We start from the raw sequence: 16,566 nt of genomic DNA, 5'->3' as shown, positions 1-16,566 counted from the left end.
ACATCAAGTACATCTCATGCACGTGCTCAACGTATGCCCTAGATTTTCGAGCGCTAGATTCAGATATACTCCTCTGATGAATGCGAAACGATCCACTCGCCCATTCACTCGACCTTGGTCCCACACCCGAACACTCTGCAAGGCACTAACCCTCCTGTAGATTTAAACTCTTTTCAATATGGGGTTCGCTCGTTTCTAGCCCAGTCAAAATTAGGTTAAGTATTATTTTTGGGATGCCCACAAATCCGTCTTGATCTTCGGGGCGCTGATGGGCATTGTGCATACATCATCATCACTGCCACTCCGTTCCAGTCCGGTCGTCACGAAACCATCGACGAGAAAGATTCTGTATGAACGTAATATGTGCCTGTGGCATTGTTCACTTCCGTATTCCGATCGTTACATTCATGCGTCAATTGATAACTTTCTGCTCACATGTTCTGCTTCACACGCATTGTATTGCCCTAGTTCATGCCGCTTTTCACAGCCGTCCATATACACTCGACTTAGCAAGGCCACTCATCTCACCACTTGACCATTCGCATTCAGCCTCATAATCCGGTTTGTTTGGTTTCCTGTATCATATTCGGCTGACTCGTCTTGAACAGGACACAATTTTGACGTTCCTGTGAAATTCACAATTCACTATTGCAGTGGTCGGTCTAGCGACTTTAGAATCTCAGCAAGCAAGACCACGCCCAGGCCTTCCTTGCTGGCACAAAATTCAGAGAATGCTTTCAATGCCAACCAAGGGAGCGCTACTGCCGCGAATGCGCTATGTGAACTCTTCCTCAGGAAGGGTAGCTGCAAACGCGGAGTATGTGATTTTTCGTCCACTTTCGAGAACGCACTTCACATCACGTCATTAGGCTTTGAAGCTTGAAGCTCGCGGAGCGCACTATTCAGTTCACTGATACCTTTACGTTGCTAACAGAGGGAAACCTCAAAACTGCTCTGGTGCTACATGCAGAGGGCTCTCTGAAAGACGCCACCATGTATTACACGACGGCCACGGATGGCCAACCAAAATATGCTTTAGGCGCCATCGGCATGGCATAAATGCAGATCCAGAACGGTAAGCCAACTTGAACAGAGAAGTAGAAAAAGTAACTCGTCTCAGTTTCAGATGAGATAGCTTCAGCGATCCACACCCTTCTGCAGCCTCCAAAACCTCAGCGTTCTGCTGAAGCAATGGTCGTGCTCGCTTCCCTCCGCGGACAGCCCCGTTCAGGAGTTTCGAGCTCAGACTTCTCTCAAGAAAAGGCCAATACCTGTGAATTGTTCGACCGCGCCATCAAAGCTCTCGAGCAAGACGGCTTTTGTACGTCCAATGGTCACGTCCCGCATCACCGTGACACAGCCAGTCCTGTCAACGATGACTTGGATATGCATGTTGAAATTGCACGGCTTTAACAAGAGTCTCGACAGGACAACGTGGGCCCTTAAGGAGGCGCTGAGGCTTGGCGAGGCGAACGGACTGATTGATCCACGGCTGCTCAACAACATGGGCACCCCCCAGCATATGGAAGGCAACCTAGCCTGGGCCTGGACGTCAGAGAGGGGATGTCAACATCAATGTTATGCAACCTCACGCGGGTGTACGAGAATGGTGGCGACGTTGCAATGGCGAAGAAGCATACGACAAACTCTTAGTAAGACATCCGGAGTATGCTGACGGTGAGTGCAGGTAAACAGCACTTGTGTCTCTGTCCGATTGTCCTTCAGCCAAGTTTCGACAAGCGCAGATGCTAGCTGATTTCAATGAGACAAACGAAGCCCAGGACCTCTTGATACAAGCCATGGCATCGCAAAACAGCAACCTCAATCTTCGCGCGTTCTACATCTACTTCCTCATCCATGATGTCTAGTCATTATGCACCGCTGGCTGGATTCAATATCACCAAAGCCAGGAGAGTCGAAACCCGAGTCTGAGGGGCTTAGAAGAGCGGAGACGCGGTTTTCAGTGCTACCCGCTTATTCCGGAGGAAGCTAGCAAGCAGCAACGTATCGCGCGAAATTCTCGTCCAAGGTCTATGGGGTCTCGATCTAGCTCTAATGAAGGGCGTGACACGGAGACTACTACTAAGGAGGAACAGTCGGAATATGATTGATTTTTTTTTTGCATGAAAAAGACACGTTATGCAGATTTCTTGTTCTTGTTTTGCGGGGTTTCCCTTCATACTGTTTGATCTTGTAACCATGACTTTTTGGCCCATCTATTCTTCATATATTGTTGTTCTATTTTTTCTGTCCAGCAGCTAACGGCTTGGAGCAGAGCTTGTTTCACTCTTGTACATACTGCAACAATAAAACCAACTTTCTTGGCGGCTTAGACATAGTAATGACTCTCTACGCTGGTCCCCGACATACGTTCGCAAGGAACGTGGCTGTGGCAAGCTGAAGTTTCCAAAACAGGAAAGTCGGCAGAAACATATTTTAGGAGCCTTACGATATTGATGTTTGAGGCCATACGTACGGGGGATGGGGAAGACAATGAAGATAAGACGAAGAGTGAAACGGTGTCACGACTGTGGCCATTGTTACAGGGTCCTGATGGCTTGCCACAAGCCTAGCTACGTGGGTCCAGTGTAACACTAACAATGCCTAGAATATACATAATGACTTCAACTTGTTTCATCGTCCACATCCACCTCGAATAAATTGTGGACATAGACCAGGTATATAAAGTGTAGGCATCTCCTCTCCATCTTTATCGCCCTTCATCCCTTACCTTCACCTGAATCACCTCAGTCAATTTAAACCTGATCCTCAACGAGCATGGACTTCTTCACTGAGTCCGTGATCTGAGGTCCATCCTGTGCGGCACAGCATGTTACGCAGGACGTTCGGAACTCCTGTCATCGTGTACGGGGTGAACCCAATGGCCCACATTTGGTTCGTCCCGCACACGATGCTCCTCTCAAAGCCAGGTGGATACTCAGCAATGAAGCCCATTGCCGGGTATCCACCTGGCTGATGAGATGTGCATGGCGTACTAATCTTATGTGTTCTCCCCATGATAGGACATCCATCAAACTCCGAGCATTCGGTCAACCCTGAACACACTCTATGCCCCTGGTTCCAACTCAACTTGAAGTGCGGCGTTTCAGCCTCATACAGGTTGTATACATCGATTGAAGGTCAACTGAGGCTCGCCGCGTCTCCAGTTGAATTCGCAATATGGTGACTCAGCCGAAGAATTCCCATATTTTAACGTTGCTACGTTTTTCCAACTTTAAAGTTGATATCAACAACGAAAAACGTAGCAAAGTTGAAATATGTTAGTTCCTCGGCTGAGTAAATCATATTGCCGAATTAAACTGGCGATTGCGCGACCCTTGGTTGACCTTCGATCGATGAATACGACCTGTATGAGGCTGAAACGCCGCGCTTCACGTTGGGAGCTATGGGCCATGAAGTGTTTCATAGTTTTACCCTTCGTGGGCAGCTAGTGTAGCGATGCAATAAGATATTGATTAACGATTCGTCCGGCCTATTTGTCTTTCAAATCTACTTTCGAACACAAGTGAAATATGAAGTACCGTGACAAAACCTGAAGAAGAAAACACATTCTCCCGCTCTTTGCAGAGTAACCGACAACTGTTAATCAGATCGAACGTCTCCTATGTTAGACGCTGTGAAATATACCGGAAAGCAATTGACGTCATACCGGTTGCTGAATCCCAGTCACCCACGAGCTTAGCGTTATATTCTCAAACGCTAAGCGTGGTGATGCAGAGCTGCGCATACTGTATTGAGGTGATTGATGATTGGCGCCTTCGCAGTGACACCGACATGGAGTGTCAACGACCCCTTTATGTCACTTGAAAGAATCCAGCAACCCTAAGGGGGCGCATATTGACGGTCCTTAAAGCGGTGATTGTTTTCTGTACATTGGCTGTACAAATTGCATACTCACCCCACGACCCTACCATGGCTGTACACTGGCTGTTACATCTCACCAAATATTAGTAGCTCATAGCTTACGCAATACGCGGTCCCATCAAAATGTCACAAATACACCGCATGCGACGACAAATGGACCAATGAATCATGGTGTACCACCATTGCCTGCACTAGGACTTCGATCAATATGTGACTACAGAACTTCAGTGCAACTGCTGACCAATGTACGCCATTCAGTGACATCGTGAAGTTGGCACAACACAGAACAGCGCGACACCCTGGGACCTGGCTGCAGGGAAAACGCGGATAAAAATGGAGATAACTCGTGCCGCGTCACGACCACCAAGACATGATATAAGTGCCGTCAGTCATGGTCCTGGGCGCGGGCGCTTCGTACGCACAGCATCGCGAGCATATGAAATAGCACACAGGATGATGCATCTTAGCGGACGATTTAAACAATCAATCGCCCAACTTCATCAACTCCGAACAAAACGTCTACCGCCTCCGCTCAGTGTGCGTCCCTCTCAGGTAGAGCGCATCCGTGTCTCGTTCTTCTAAGGAGGGCTTGCCGTAGGTGATACTCTTGGTGTTTCAGGCAGGAAAAGATAGGACCACTCCGAGTCACTAAGTGTTAGGAATCCTCGTCGTTATCTCTCAAATAGTGGAGAACGCAGCAAAGGCTAACTCCTGCATACATCGTCCCGAAGGCATCGTGTGCGAGCTTCCCTGAAAAGGTTTCTTCGTGAGTGATTCACTCTGGGTTTCTATCGACAAGAATCGAAGTCATAGCAAATAGATTAACTCACCAGCAATCTTGGCTCCTAAAAGACGACGACAACCCGCTTAATTTCAAAGAAGATCCAGCGCCGAGCTCTCCCGTTACACGCAGTCCACTGTCTTTCTTTTGTTTTTAATCAGCGTTTGTTGTTCATTGGGGCGATGCGGCTTGATAAGGATACCCTCGAGACGCCTTCGATCGCAGACTTCATCAAGCACCGACTCGGATCATCCCCATCCCTGCCATCCCGTCTTCCCCCACCCCCACCGTCCCATCTTCCCCCACGGATAGAATTCTGGCTATAACACCCTACAGGACCATACGAGGCCATTCCGGCTTTGTGGAAGGTGTTGTGCACCTGCCTGGAGGGCAGCACATCATCACGTGTTCGTATGACGGTTCACCCAAACTATGGGACATAGAAAGCAGCGCTCAGATAGGCGACGACTGGCGAGACGATGGGGGTAGTGGGGGATTGAAGACCATAGCATTGTCTCCAAAGGGCGACATGATTGCAGGCGGAAGCATTGATGGGACAGTGAGGTTGTGGGACGTTGACTCGGGGAAGGTCGTCACCAAATGGACAGGACACACTGAAGCTGTCAAGTCGGTGTGCTGGAGTCCGGATGGTAAGAGAGTGGTGAGCGGAGCAAGTGACGAGACGATCAAAGTGTGGAATGTCAAAAGTACCACACCAGTCCTGGGTCTGAATCCAACCAAGACAGGGCAGTCGGTGCACGCGGTGAGTTACTCACCTAAGGCAAAAAAAATCGCAACAGCGGGATCCAATATTAAAATCTGGAATGCCAAGACAGGCAATCTGCTCTCGACAGTGGGACGCGCTGAACCCGCTGATGTCGCTTGCAGCCTGGCCTGGACGTCGGATGACAAGAAGCTTATCGCCGGGTACACGGGCGGCTCGATTAGGATATTCGACACTGCCACATGGACGCAGATCGCCTTCCTTGACGGCCATGAAGGCCCTGTCTATGGCATCGCTTTGTCGCGAAACGACCGGCTCCTTGTGAGTGCTTCAGGGGATCAAAAGGCGCGTCTGTGGAATCTCGATACAAAATTCCTAGTTGGTCCACCCCTCCAGCACGAACATATTGTGACCAGTGCAGCTTTTTCCGATGACGGAACGCTGCTATCCACAAGTTGTGCTGATGAAAATACATATGTATGGAACATTTACGCCATCCTCCAAGCAACTGGTCTAGAAGACCTCCTACCCATACCTGATGTGATTGGCAACATATCACCCATTGTCTCACCACTGACAATCCTGATATAGTCTACTTTCAATCAGGTACCAAAAGTCGAACTCAAACAGAATGTGTATACGTCATCTCATGGCTCTTCGCAGGACATAGAAGATAAATCATTTTTGGAGGTGGGTGATGTGTTCCTTAACCTCGTTAACGAGAATAACATCGACATTGCAGGCTGATGCTACGGGTTCACCGAACCCGCTCGGAGATGCAGATGAACTCCCATCAGGTTTTTTTGACGACATGGAAGCCAATGCTCATGTGCGCCATCACCATTTCTATTAATAATTTTTGGTCTTGACTGACCTAACATGTGTTCTCAGTCCTCCGCAAGACCTGGTACCCATCCTAATTTTTCTGCATTCCTTGATCGCTTTTCCTCGCACCTTCACCGTTCTTCACCCAATGAAGCGATCGAAACTTCGGAGTCACGTCCACGTGCGCTCCTTAGTCGTTTATCTTCATTCCTTCGCTCTCCGGCGAACACTGCTGATGGAATATCTGAACCTCCGCAACCCTCAATGCTTGCGCGATTAAATCCACAGGTGCTCCTAGGTCACCTGTCCTTACTCTTGCCCCACTCTCGACTCCACACCAACGAAACAACCGAGCCTCAGCAATCCCAAACGCCCTCGGGGTCACGTCCAGGTGCACTTATTGGTCGCATGTCGTCACTCTTCCGCTCTCCACCCAACGCCGATGAAACACCCGAACTTCACCTATGGACAAGGCAAACTGCCTCGTCTCGTTGCAGTCCTCAGGTTGTTGAAGTTGTTGCACAACGAGACAAACAGGTATGTCTTTCTTGGATGTGTGTCCGATTTCTGAGGTCTGATAACCATGAAGGCATTGTATGTATCTCCACCGCGGGAAACGGCTAGTGACAAGGCGAAACGCATCAAGAACCCTACGTGGGGGGTTCGTGTAGTGTTGTTCCTCTGTTGTGTTTCTCCTGGCACCGACAGCACATAGGTATCGTTTTGGCATTCTAGTTCTTTTTATATCGTAGGTATCCTTTCTTATTAGTCACGTACATTTGTATTCCGTGCCGAGTCGTACGTCCCTCGAGCCCAATTATCACGAAACATATTTTCAGGAAAACACTGAGAATATATGGTAGGCTGAGCTGAGACAGTGAGATACGCTATCTATACAGGATGTCCACTAGATGACATTCATATTGCTATGTCAGGGGAATTCTACAAAGACTCTGCAGAAATACGTGTGATGGAGTTAAGACGCCAACGTTTGTGACTCATGAAGGCGAGAAATTGCATACCACTGCATTCATATTTCCAGCCTTGACGAACTCACTGTGCTTCATCAAGCTTTCAAGGCTCAGGTCAAGATGTAGTCAGGGAAAAATATTACATTTTGCTCTGAAGACGGTGACTATCGAGTAGCGCCTAGACCCAGCTTCGTGTTCTTGATGATAGCCATCAAAGGCGCATCAATCCCAGTGGACGCATCGCCACCGATCCTGTCTCCTTCTGCCCATCCCATAGACGCAAGCATCCTGAACCCGACATTCGTTTCTCCGATCTTTGGAGCAGCCTGCGAATGAGAATGTAAGAGCCACATTTATATCAAGTGGACGAATCACATACCTTGCCAACTTCATCTCCATCTTTGTGTCGAGGCACCGTGTCAAACCGGCCTCCGTGTTTCTTCATGACACTCTTGACTTTGCGTTCATCAATAGCACGCATGTTTGTGGACTTGATGAGAGTAGTATATCTCTCCTTTCCCTTGCCTCTGGCTCTTGAGGTTGAACGAGTTAGCAAGTTCGTGAACTTTCCTCCTCGACGCCTTGTTCATCGGAGGAAGTACCATATTGTTCTTTTTGCTGGTATCACTAATGAAGCGGCGAATCTGCTTCTCCGCCCCCACCCCTGCCATCCCGTCTTCCCCCACCCCCACCATCCCATCTTCCCCCACGGCTAAAATTCCGGCGATAGCACCCTACAGGACCATACGAGGCCATTCCGGCTTCGTGGAAGGTGTTGTGCACCTGCCTGGAGGGCAGCACATCATCACATGTTCGTATGACGGTTCGTCTAAACTATGGGACCTAGGAAGCAGTGCTCAGATAGGCGACGATGGCAAGATGAAAAGGGTAGTGTGGGATTGAAGACCATAGCGTTGATGGGACAGCGTTGATGGGACAGTGAGGGGAAGGTCATCACGAAATGGACAGGACACACTGAAGCTGTCAAGTGTCACGAGTTCCAAATACAAATCATTATTCCTTCTTGAACACTCGTAAGACACCTGTTAAGCGCCCATCACAAGCGCCCGTCGTTAACGCTCAGTCGGCGTCTATACCTATAACATTCACAAACCCTAACCCCAACTTCTCTATTCCGTTAGCGCCTACTACTTCTATCTCCGACATTCCCGATTTCGACTTCCTTTCACAAGCGATCAAATCATGTGACTCTAGAACCTTCCAGAACCCTTGCACAGCTATCACACGTTCCATAACATCATAGTGTAGTTATATTTAGATCATCGTACGATTCCCTTTCCTATTTAATGATTGGTTAGTTAGTTCAGATTCAGATTCAGTCTCCGCTTCAATATGTGTATATAGGTAGCTCGTTGTAGTCAGTAGTTCTTCAGTTCAAACCTCTTTTGTATTAGCTTACTGCTAGCAATCCTAAGACGTCCCTGCTATCCTCTCTTCTTTGTTAGATAACCTTTGTTTGAGTCCTAGTCTCTGCCCCTACATTTATTCGTTAAAAGGGTTGTGACACAAGTCAGTGCCAGCGTGCCGCCCAAGTAAGGTATCATAATAAACGGGACCCTGTTTTTGCCCAGTTTCAGAAGTAAGCAGAAGCGGCAAGAAGAAAAAATGAAATCTGGGAAGTAAGGCTTCCCGCAACACGTGTATGCCAGGTGGATGCCTGGAGGCTACCCCAGAGAGTAGAACGAGGTAAGTAAAACACAACAGCGATGGCGACTATATATTAATCAAGACAAATGTGTCGTAACTAACAACAGTGCGGCATGTCCAATCAACGAGTAGTATACTGAATTACGTGTGGTAGCATCAGTAAATTACAATGTTCTGTGTAGAGCTGTACAGAGCTGTACAGTGTCACAGTGCCACAGCTTGGTCCCTTCTGTCCAGCTACATCTTTTCTGTGCAGCTCTGTACAGAACCTCCCAGCAGAGCCACAGAACTCACAGTGACAAAGCATTGCCTAGTAAATAGAACAAAATAAATTCGCATTTTTGACATTTTCAAGTGTCATTGGCAGGAATTGAACTTGAGGCTTCACAAAGTTCAGCAACAACAATAACACAAACTTACCATTACACCATAGTGTCTTTACTTTTCCTCTCTCACAATGATACATATACCAATGATTCTCAAGCCTCATAATATTGTCAAGTTGAAATCTATAGTCAAACCCCATTATAACTTGCTCTTATTGAAATCTATAGTCAAACCTCAACATAACTTGCCCTTATTGAAATCTTCAAAAAAACTAATCCTTATTTTTGACTAGAAAACTTCAAGTTGGAGGTTTACTAGTACAAAGTGTAAAATTTGTGAATTCCAACAAGTTTTAATTAGTCAATAGGTTTAGCACTTTTTGTCCTAACAATGAATTTTAATAAGCTTTAGTTTACAATAAGGCTTAGTGTTGATGTTTAACTAAAGAAAAGACTTAGTGAAAATTTTGTCATTTATTCTGTGGATTCTGTGAGTCTGTAGCACACTGTGAGAATCTGTAAGTCTGTGGCTCTGGGATCCTGGGATTCTGTGATGTCTGTCACACTGTGAGAATCTGTGTGAAAAGCCAAAGTCTGTGAAGGTTTAGTGATTTACTGATGTAAGCCATGCTTACAATGAGGTGTTCCTTGCATGTGCTTTTGCGTCTAGCAAACCATTTCCCGCCAGAAGTGACTCCCTGCTCGTCCCTGTCAAAAGAGTTCAGAGCACAATTACATGAGTTAAATATTTCTTACCTGGACCATCAATGACAAGGTCCACCATACCACAAGACTGTGCTTCCTCTCGGTCATCCAGGTCCAGGAGTGTCTTAATGTGTCTGTATGTAGCCAGCTGAGCTCCCTTTGGATGGTGGCAAGCTGCTAATGTGAAAATAATGGCAGTGATGAAGAGACTGAACCCTAAATAAAATATCTGTACATCCAATCAGACAGGTGGACAGCACTGACTAAAGACGACAAATACCTGGGCAAAGTAGAAGTTAATTCCAGCAGTGTATCCATCTAACACATCTGTAACAGTGACGTCTTGGTAGATGTATATCTCAACTGCGAGACCAAATAACCAATCTGCCGGCGATGCAGGTAAGTCAAGGTACATAGTGCATCACAGAGGACATACGAAGGATTGGCTTGGCACAGAACAGCACGATGTACAGCCAGTTGCGTAGCCCAAACGCACGAAACTGAGAGCTGAAAGAAGAGTTCATTCCGCTGTTCGATCCTTCATTTCTTCTTCTCCATACTGTCTCATCTCGTACTACACCTGCAACAAGCTCTGCGCAGTGGAGCCCAAGAGTAAGGCCGCCTTGGGTGATCACCATGAGCGCGTACAGCGAGAGCCATGTTGCAAACGTAATTCCATGTAGGTTCACCCAGTAGTCACCATTAATGGCGTCTTCCCTGTAATTATTTGGGCCCGGCAAGAACGCCCATGAACGATTCGAACCTTCTGGGAGAATTAGGTAGACCCAGAGGCCCCAGAACATACATGTGATGCCTAAACCCCATAAAAAATGAATTGCCATTCTCACTCCTTTGCGAGTATTCCACGCAGATGGCTGGGGGTGTATAGGTTTTATTGCATCTGGAGGGGTACCAACACACGTGCAGGGGTCTGCAAATAGGTAATGTTTCTTCAAACATTGCGGACGATGGATATGGCGAAGTGCTGGTATGGTATCGAGAGGGGAAGTGCTCCAGGTCGGGATCTCTATATCCCGTAGTGCAAAGAGCGAGATGCATGTCTGGAGAAAAATGGAGATGCCGAGGACGATGGCCAGAATTGCCAATACCCCACATGCCTCATCGGACCAGATATACTGACCCAAGTCTTGATAGAAGAAAGAGCTGGACGCGTATGAAATGATAAGCAAGAGCGCCATTAGCCCGCTGATGATGACAGAGTTCATAGGTTTTTCGTCAGATCCAGTCAGAAGACGCAGATTCAAGTTGTACGTGGCACGACGTTCTTGAAATAATACGAATCGCAAGGTCATGGAGTGCACTACCCCAGCACACTCTGTGCATACAGTTACAATCAGATTCAGTGCTAGGCCGGGTACCTCATAGGGGACGTGGCACTTGAAGTACAGTAGACCATGAACGTGGTTTGGACTCGATAATGTGAAGATCCATATGTAAACACCACCAGCGATAAAACCAAGGCCAGCAAGAATGGAGAAAATGGAACCAAAAATGACGAGCCTCCGAGTGGATAAGCCTTTGTCAAAGGGATCCTTACTGAAGGTGTCATCGTCAGACATGATGCAATTAGCAGCTGTAGACGATACTTGCCCATTATATGCATAACAGAGGGTGGGAAGACAATGCACGCATTTTACTCATGATGATCCACGAGGCGAAGGGGACAGGCGACAATAATTATGCATCGCATGATCAGAAGGTGACCATAGGCGCTGTAAAAGATTTTGGAGTGTACATGGGTCAGCCATGGCAGTGTGTAGACGCCTGAGCCCTTTCCAATATGACCTTATTGAGAGTAATATGCAAACGATTAGCCAGGCATCATAAGTGGAGTGGCTGAATTTAGGTTACAATTAATTCCAATAGTCAGACCTTGAAGAAGGAGTATACTAGTTCCTTCTTTTTTCAAAGGGTACGATGCACGTGTTAGTGTTCTAGACGATCAAATCAGTGAAAGCATCTAGCTAGGGTTGGTCCATGATTGACATACAACTGACTCCAGCGTGCTGTCGATGACGCAAAACGTTCACGGCGTGGGGTCTTCAGTATTATTGACCGGAGGCAGCGGCGATTTGGGCACCATAGTCATGAATTCGTTGGAAGCAACAAAATAGTTCTAAGAAAACAGTGAGTTTCTGAGAGGGGGAAGGTGTTCCCCGGCACCCGGCATTAGACCCGGGAGGTAATAGACAGACCAATACACTGAAGCTTTGGCAAGGGGCCGCTTTTCAAACTCCGCTCGCCTGACCATTTCTCCATACACGTGACGTCCCCGACGCCCTTAACAATTACGCCAAAAGGCAGTGATAATCAAAGCTCACGCTTGATTATCGCAGTCAGTATTTATGTAGATTATGGGAACTCTAGTAAGCCAGCGGGCTTACAGAACCTTTGGCGACTTGTTTTTTACCACCTCCCAAGGAAAGCGGGAAGTTGACCCCTTGGAAAGTTTCGCTGAGCCCTTGTCATGACCAAATTTTCTCCAACATGACCTTGCTCCGCAAGGTGATTGTATCTGATTCTCCTATCTTTTGCAAAACTTGTCTCAACGCAATAGTTCGAGTGCCGCATAGAATTTAAAAAAACCGCATTAGGAAAACCAACCTCATCAACATAGTAAACAACGTTCAACCGGATCCGTAATACCACTGCATTCACATTTCCAGCCTTGACGAACTCGCTGTGCTTCATCAAGGATCAGCTGTGGTCAGGGAAGGCATTATATTTCGCTCTGAAGATAGTGACTATCGAGTAGCGCCTAGGCCCAGCTTCGTGTTCTTGATGATAGCCGTCAAAGGCGCATCGATCCCAGTGGACGCATCGCCACCGATCCTGTCTCCTTCTGCCCATCCCATAGAAGCAAGCATCCTGAACCCGACATTCGTTTCTCTCCGATCTTTGGAGCAGCCTGCAAACGAGAATGTAAGAGCCACATTTATGTCAAGTGGACGAATCACATACCTTGCCGACTTCATCTCCATCTTTGTGTCGAGGCACCGTGTCAAACCGGCCTCCGTGTTTCTTCATGACACTCTTGACTTTGCGTTCATCAATAGCACGCATGTTTGTGGACTTGATGAGAGTAGTATATCTCCCCTTTCCCTTGCCTTTACTCTGACTCTTGAGGTTAAACGAGTTAGCAAGCTCGTGAACTTCTTTCCTCGACGCCTTGTTCATCGGAGGAAGTACCATGTTGTTCTTTCCGCTGGTGTCACTAATGAAGCGGCGAATCTGCTTCTCCAGTGTCACCATATCCTCGATCGCATTCTGGATTTCAGAGAGCTCCCTCGGATCCAGCCGTGCAGCTGCCCGCATCGCCTTGCGCCCCTTCTTGCCGCCTTTCTTTGGAGAAATGGGATCGACGGCATCGAGAAGGCGGGCCTCCTTGCGAGCCCGTTTGCGTTCAGCTTTCTTGGCGCGATCTTTCTCCCACATCTCTTGGAGCTCGGCGGGCAATTCCTTCATCTTGTCTTTCTTGCCCTCTGAAAATCAATTAGATAACTGATCAACATGACATAGAAAGAGCACCAACTCGCTGGCTGATAGCTGAAGGATCCATCTAATTCTTCGTAGTCATCGATGTGGTCGAATTGACCATTCTGTATTGCACGGAATAGTTTATTGCGTAGTTTGCGGTCTTTACCAGTTGTACCGCTATGCATTTCAAGCATGTCCTGTAGGTAGAAGTCAGCCTTCGTGGAGTGCAAGGAGGGAAATCGAGACACCTCTATTCGTGCGATGTAATCATCGTCGGAATCACCTCGATTCCATCGCGGGAAAGGAGCATCAGACTCCTCTTCTGAATCGCTTCCAGCTGCAGCTGTCGCTGGCTTCGCCGAGCGCGATTTCTCGCGGACTCGACGGAGTCTAGCCTGGAAGTTAGCTCCTGGACTGAGCTCATCATCGGACGAATCATCTGCCTCGTCAGAATCATCTGAGCGTGAAGCTTCATGAGGCCTTCCCCCCTCTGATTCTGCAATAAGCATTTCTTCCTCAACTTCAAACACCGCGTTTTCTTCCTTGTCTTCTTCATCGCTTGTGTCGTTATAACTCCCGTGGGAGTCACTTCCGTCGTCTTCTTCCTCGTCCTGGATTTCATCAATCGTGCGATGCCGCGATCCTTCCGCGCTCATGCTCTGAACGAAGCCTTTCATAGCCTCCAAATCTGGTTCAAGATCCGGGTCTAGATCCATGCCCCCTAGTCCAATAGATACCTCGTCGACACCATCATTTACCGGGGCGGGCATCGTCCTCGTCGTCACCAAAATCAACATCAGAATCGTCCTTCCGCCGAGACTCCCATCGAGCACTCTTGCGCTCCCCGTTCATCAGCATCTCTCAATCTCGCTTCAGAAAGTATCGCGCCAAAGGACCCAAACATTGCCTGACGTTTGGCACGCTTACGAGCTACTCGAGCGTCTTGTTTCCTTGCTTGCATCCTCGCTTTTGAGCGATCGCCCGGAGTGAAGATTGGTCTCTGACGAGACTGTTTCTTCGGGCTGGGAGTAGCAAAATCGAACGAAACGGAGGAGAACTGGGGAGCTTCGCTCGGAACTGGGAGACTCTTATTCTCGATTGTGTCTTCATGCGCCACGGGCCCTGGGTAGGTTTGCATGGGATTGGTAGTACCTGTCAGTACAGACCTCGAGGGTAACCGTACTCGAGGAACATTGGGCGAAACTTGCCCTGATCGTGGGTGGGGTGCAACATATACGATAAGCTTCGTCATCTTCCCCAAGAGGAGCACCATCCCAGACGGTGCGATCAAAAAGCACGACATCGCTGGAGGAGCGATGCGTAAATGGTTTAGTAGGTTCTGTATCCACGAAGAAGGTGGGGGTATCGTCTTCAGGAAGACATGTAGGGGAAACAGTGATTTCGTTTGATATTGGTGCTGTGGGAGATTGCGAGGATGGGAAGGTGTCTGGTTTATCGATGGCTATTTCGTCATCTTTGGTTATCACCATGGCAGCTGTTGAATGCTCTAGCGTAGTGACGCTGTGTACAGTAATGGCGGTTGTCTCACTGACCGCCGCATCAATGGATACGGGGTTAGGTTTTTTGGGCGATACATCTGCATGCTCTGGAGCTGGATGGGATGGGGGAGTTGCGACAGTGTGATTTCTCTTGTTATACACCCCAGTGAATACCTCCTTGCGTGAAGAAGAAGCGACTTGTGCATGTGAAGCCCGGGTACTAGTGGAAGCCTGAGCAGTATGAAGCTGATGAAACAGATTTCCCATATCAGCAAAGTCGACCTCCTCCAATTCGTCCTCATGATCAGAAACACCGTCTTCTGAAGATGACGAGGATGGAGGGGGAAGAGTTCCTCCACTGAACACGCGAGCAACGCGATCTGCAGTAGGGACATGGCTTTTTTCACTCGGACCTAACCATCCAACCCAACATTCAGGAAAAACTACAATGACCAGAAAAACATAACACATACCAGCACTCTCAGCTACAGGCTGTAGAATATCTTCCTCCTCATGAAACAACGTCCTTGTAAGCACCGATGGCACGAATATAACAGGTTTGAGGTACGGTCGTTCAGAGTCGAGGAGTTTGGAAAGAGGTGTGTTTGCTGCGTTTCTGTTCCGATTGGTACCGTAGCCGAAGCCTGTTCGTGCTCTGGGAGCGTCGGATATTCCTCGTCCTCGTCCCCTACCTCTGGGAATACCCATCCCACGACGAGGGGTGCTTCCTCCTCGCTGAGGCGTACCTGATCCCGATCCCGATCCAAATCCTCCTCGACCGTGAGTCCCACCTCTTGAGAAGTCTGCATGGATGTCAAGATAAGAAGAAACACTTGTGTAAGTGTTTCCCTACGCACTGTTCAATGATGGCTCCTGCCAGACCTGAACCGAGACATCCATCTCGTTTTGGCTATGAGGGTAGTTTCCTCGAGGTGTATCATTGTTATAGTCTTGCCCACGTCCTCGTCCCCGCCCTCGTCCACCACGTCCACGTCCACGACCTTGACCGCGACCTGGGCCTCGAGGAGATCCATGCCCACGATTGTTGTTGTTTCCTCTAGGCATAGCGATACAGAGAGCGAATCGTACAAGAGATATGGACAAGATCAAGATACAATATATGAATACAATGTCGGTTAGATATATGGATGTGTTGGACTTAGAGAGAGGATGGGTGAATCATATCATTGACACGAGATCGCGGTGCCGCTTGCAGTTTGGGAAATCGAACGCAGCCAATTGAAAACCGCAAAATTTGACTGGAATACGTCACGTCGAATATCCATTCATATTTGAAAGTTACGTATGGAACACGAATCAGGAGTATTTAAAGTAGCGCTGCAAACTTTTACAACTCTGAATGAAATAGAAGAATCTGGACTATATGACATGTGTACGATACCATGGCCATGCACAGTCGAACAGCGATGATAACTCATAGAAAAGATAGAAACGAAAGGACAAGGAAAAAAGAAAGGAAAAAGAAAGGAAAAAAGAAACCAAGAAATGCATTCATGACATAAATCTTCATACATGTATTCCTACGCAATATCAGCAATCCACGCTTCAACCAACCCACAAACACATACCTCAACCAGATCTCGGAGGAGGCGGTAAATACCTCCGATCATCCCTAGGATCCGGTCTATACGAAAGTCGTCCATACATCCTCGGAGGGGGCGAT

At 47.9% G+C, this 16,566-nt stretch overlaps 4 protein-coding genes across 4 annotated transcripts; 1 reads left to right on the top strand and 3 right to left on the bottom strand.

The window, feature by feature from the left end:
• The first annotated feature begins 1,007 nt into the window (after window positions 1-1,007).
• On the top strand, window positions 1,008-1,478 carry DFJ58DRAFT_763566 (uncharacterized protein). The gene is made up of 2 exons (XM_041388623.1): window positions 1,008-1,075; window positions 1,121-1,478. The coding sequence occupies exons 1-2, from the start codon at window positions 1,060-1,062 to the stop codon at window positions 1,411-1,413; spliced, it is 309 nt and encodes a 102-aa protein (XP_041249249.1). The 5' UTR covers window positions 1,008-1,059; the 3' UTR covers window positions 1,414-1,478.
• Window positions 1,479-7,307: 5,829 nt separating this feature from the next.
• On the bottom strand, window positions 7,308-7,840 carry DFJ58DRAFT_496904 (uncharacterized protein). Its single transcript, XM_041380686.1, has 2 exons — window positions 7,566-7,840; window positions 7,308-7,512 (listed from the first exon to the last, which is right to left on the bottom strand). Exons 1-2 carry the CDS (start codon window positions 7,665-7,667, stop codon window positions 7,351-7,353), a joined length of 264 nt encoding a protein of 87 aa, XP_041249248.1. The 5' UTR covers window positions 7,668-7,840; the 3' UTR covers window positions 7,308-7,350.
• Window positions 7,841-9,654: 1,814 nt separating this feature from the next.
• DFJ58DRAFT_892828 (uncharacterized protein) lies at window positions 9,655-11,465 on the bottom strand (the record flags this gene model as incomplete). Its single annotated transcript, XM_041394789.1, has 5 exons — window positions 9,655-9,745; window positions 9,816-9,888; window positions 9,937-10,114; window positions 10,166-10,269; window positions 10,322-11,465. The coding sequence occupies 5 exons, from the start codon at window positions 11,463-11,465 to the stop codon at window positions 9,655-9,657; spliced, it is 1,590 nt and encodes a 529-aa protein (XP_041249247.1).
• An 867-nt stretch (window positions 11,466-12,332) lies between these two features.
• DFJ58DRAFT_763550 (uncharacterized protein) lies at window positions 12,333-16,152 on the bottom strand. The gene is made up of 13 exons (XM_041388622.1): window positions 15,740-16,152; window positions 15,515-15,628; window positions 15,420-15,490; window positions 15,356-15,392; window positions 15,301-15,325; window positions 15,165-15,279; window positions 15,081-15,128; window positions 14,664-15,059; window positions 14,217-14,626; window positions 13,632-14,157; window positions 13,439-13,580; window positions 12,864-13,388; window positions 12,333-12,814 (listed from the first exon to the last, which is right to left on the bottom strand). Exons 1-13 carry the CDS (start codon window positions 15,945-15,947, stop codon window positions 12,651-12,653), a joined length of 2,781 nt encoding a protein of 926 aa, XP_041249246.1. The 5' UTR covers window positions 15,948-16,152; the 3' UTR covers window positions 12,333-12,650.
• Between the last annotated feature and the right edge of the window lie 414 nt (window positions 16,153-16,566).

The sequence above is a fragment of the Suillus subalutaceus genome (assembly GCF_016647625.1).
Source record: "Suillus subalutaceus strain FC151 chromosome Unknown DFJ58scaffold_9, whole genome shotgun sequence".
Classification (NCBI taxonomy): Eukaryota; Fungi; Basidiomycota; class Agaricomycetes; order Boletales; family Suillaceae; genus Suillus; species Suillus subalutaceus.
Note: the sequence above shows the minus strand (reverse complement) of the source record. Positions and strands in the feature narration are given on the sequence as shown.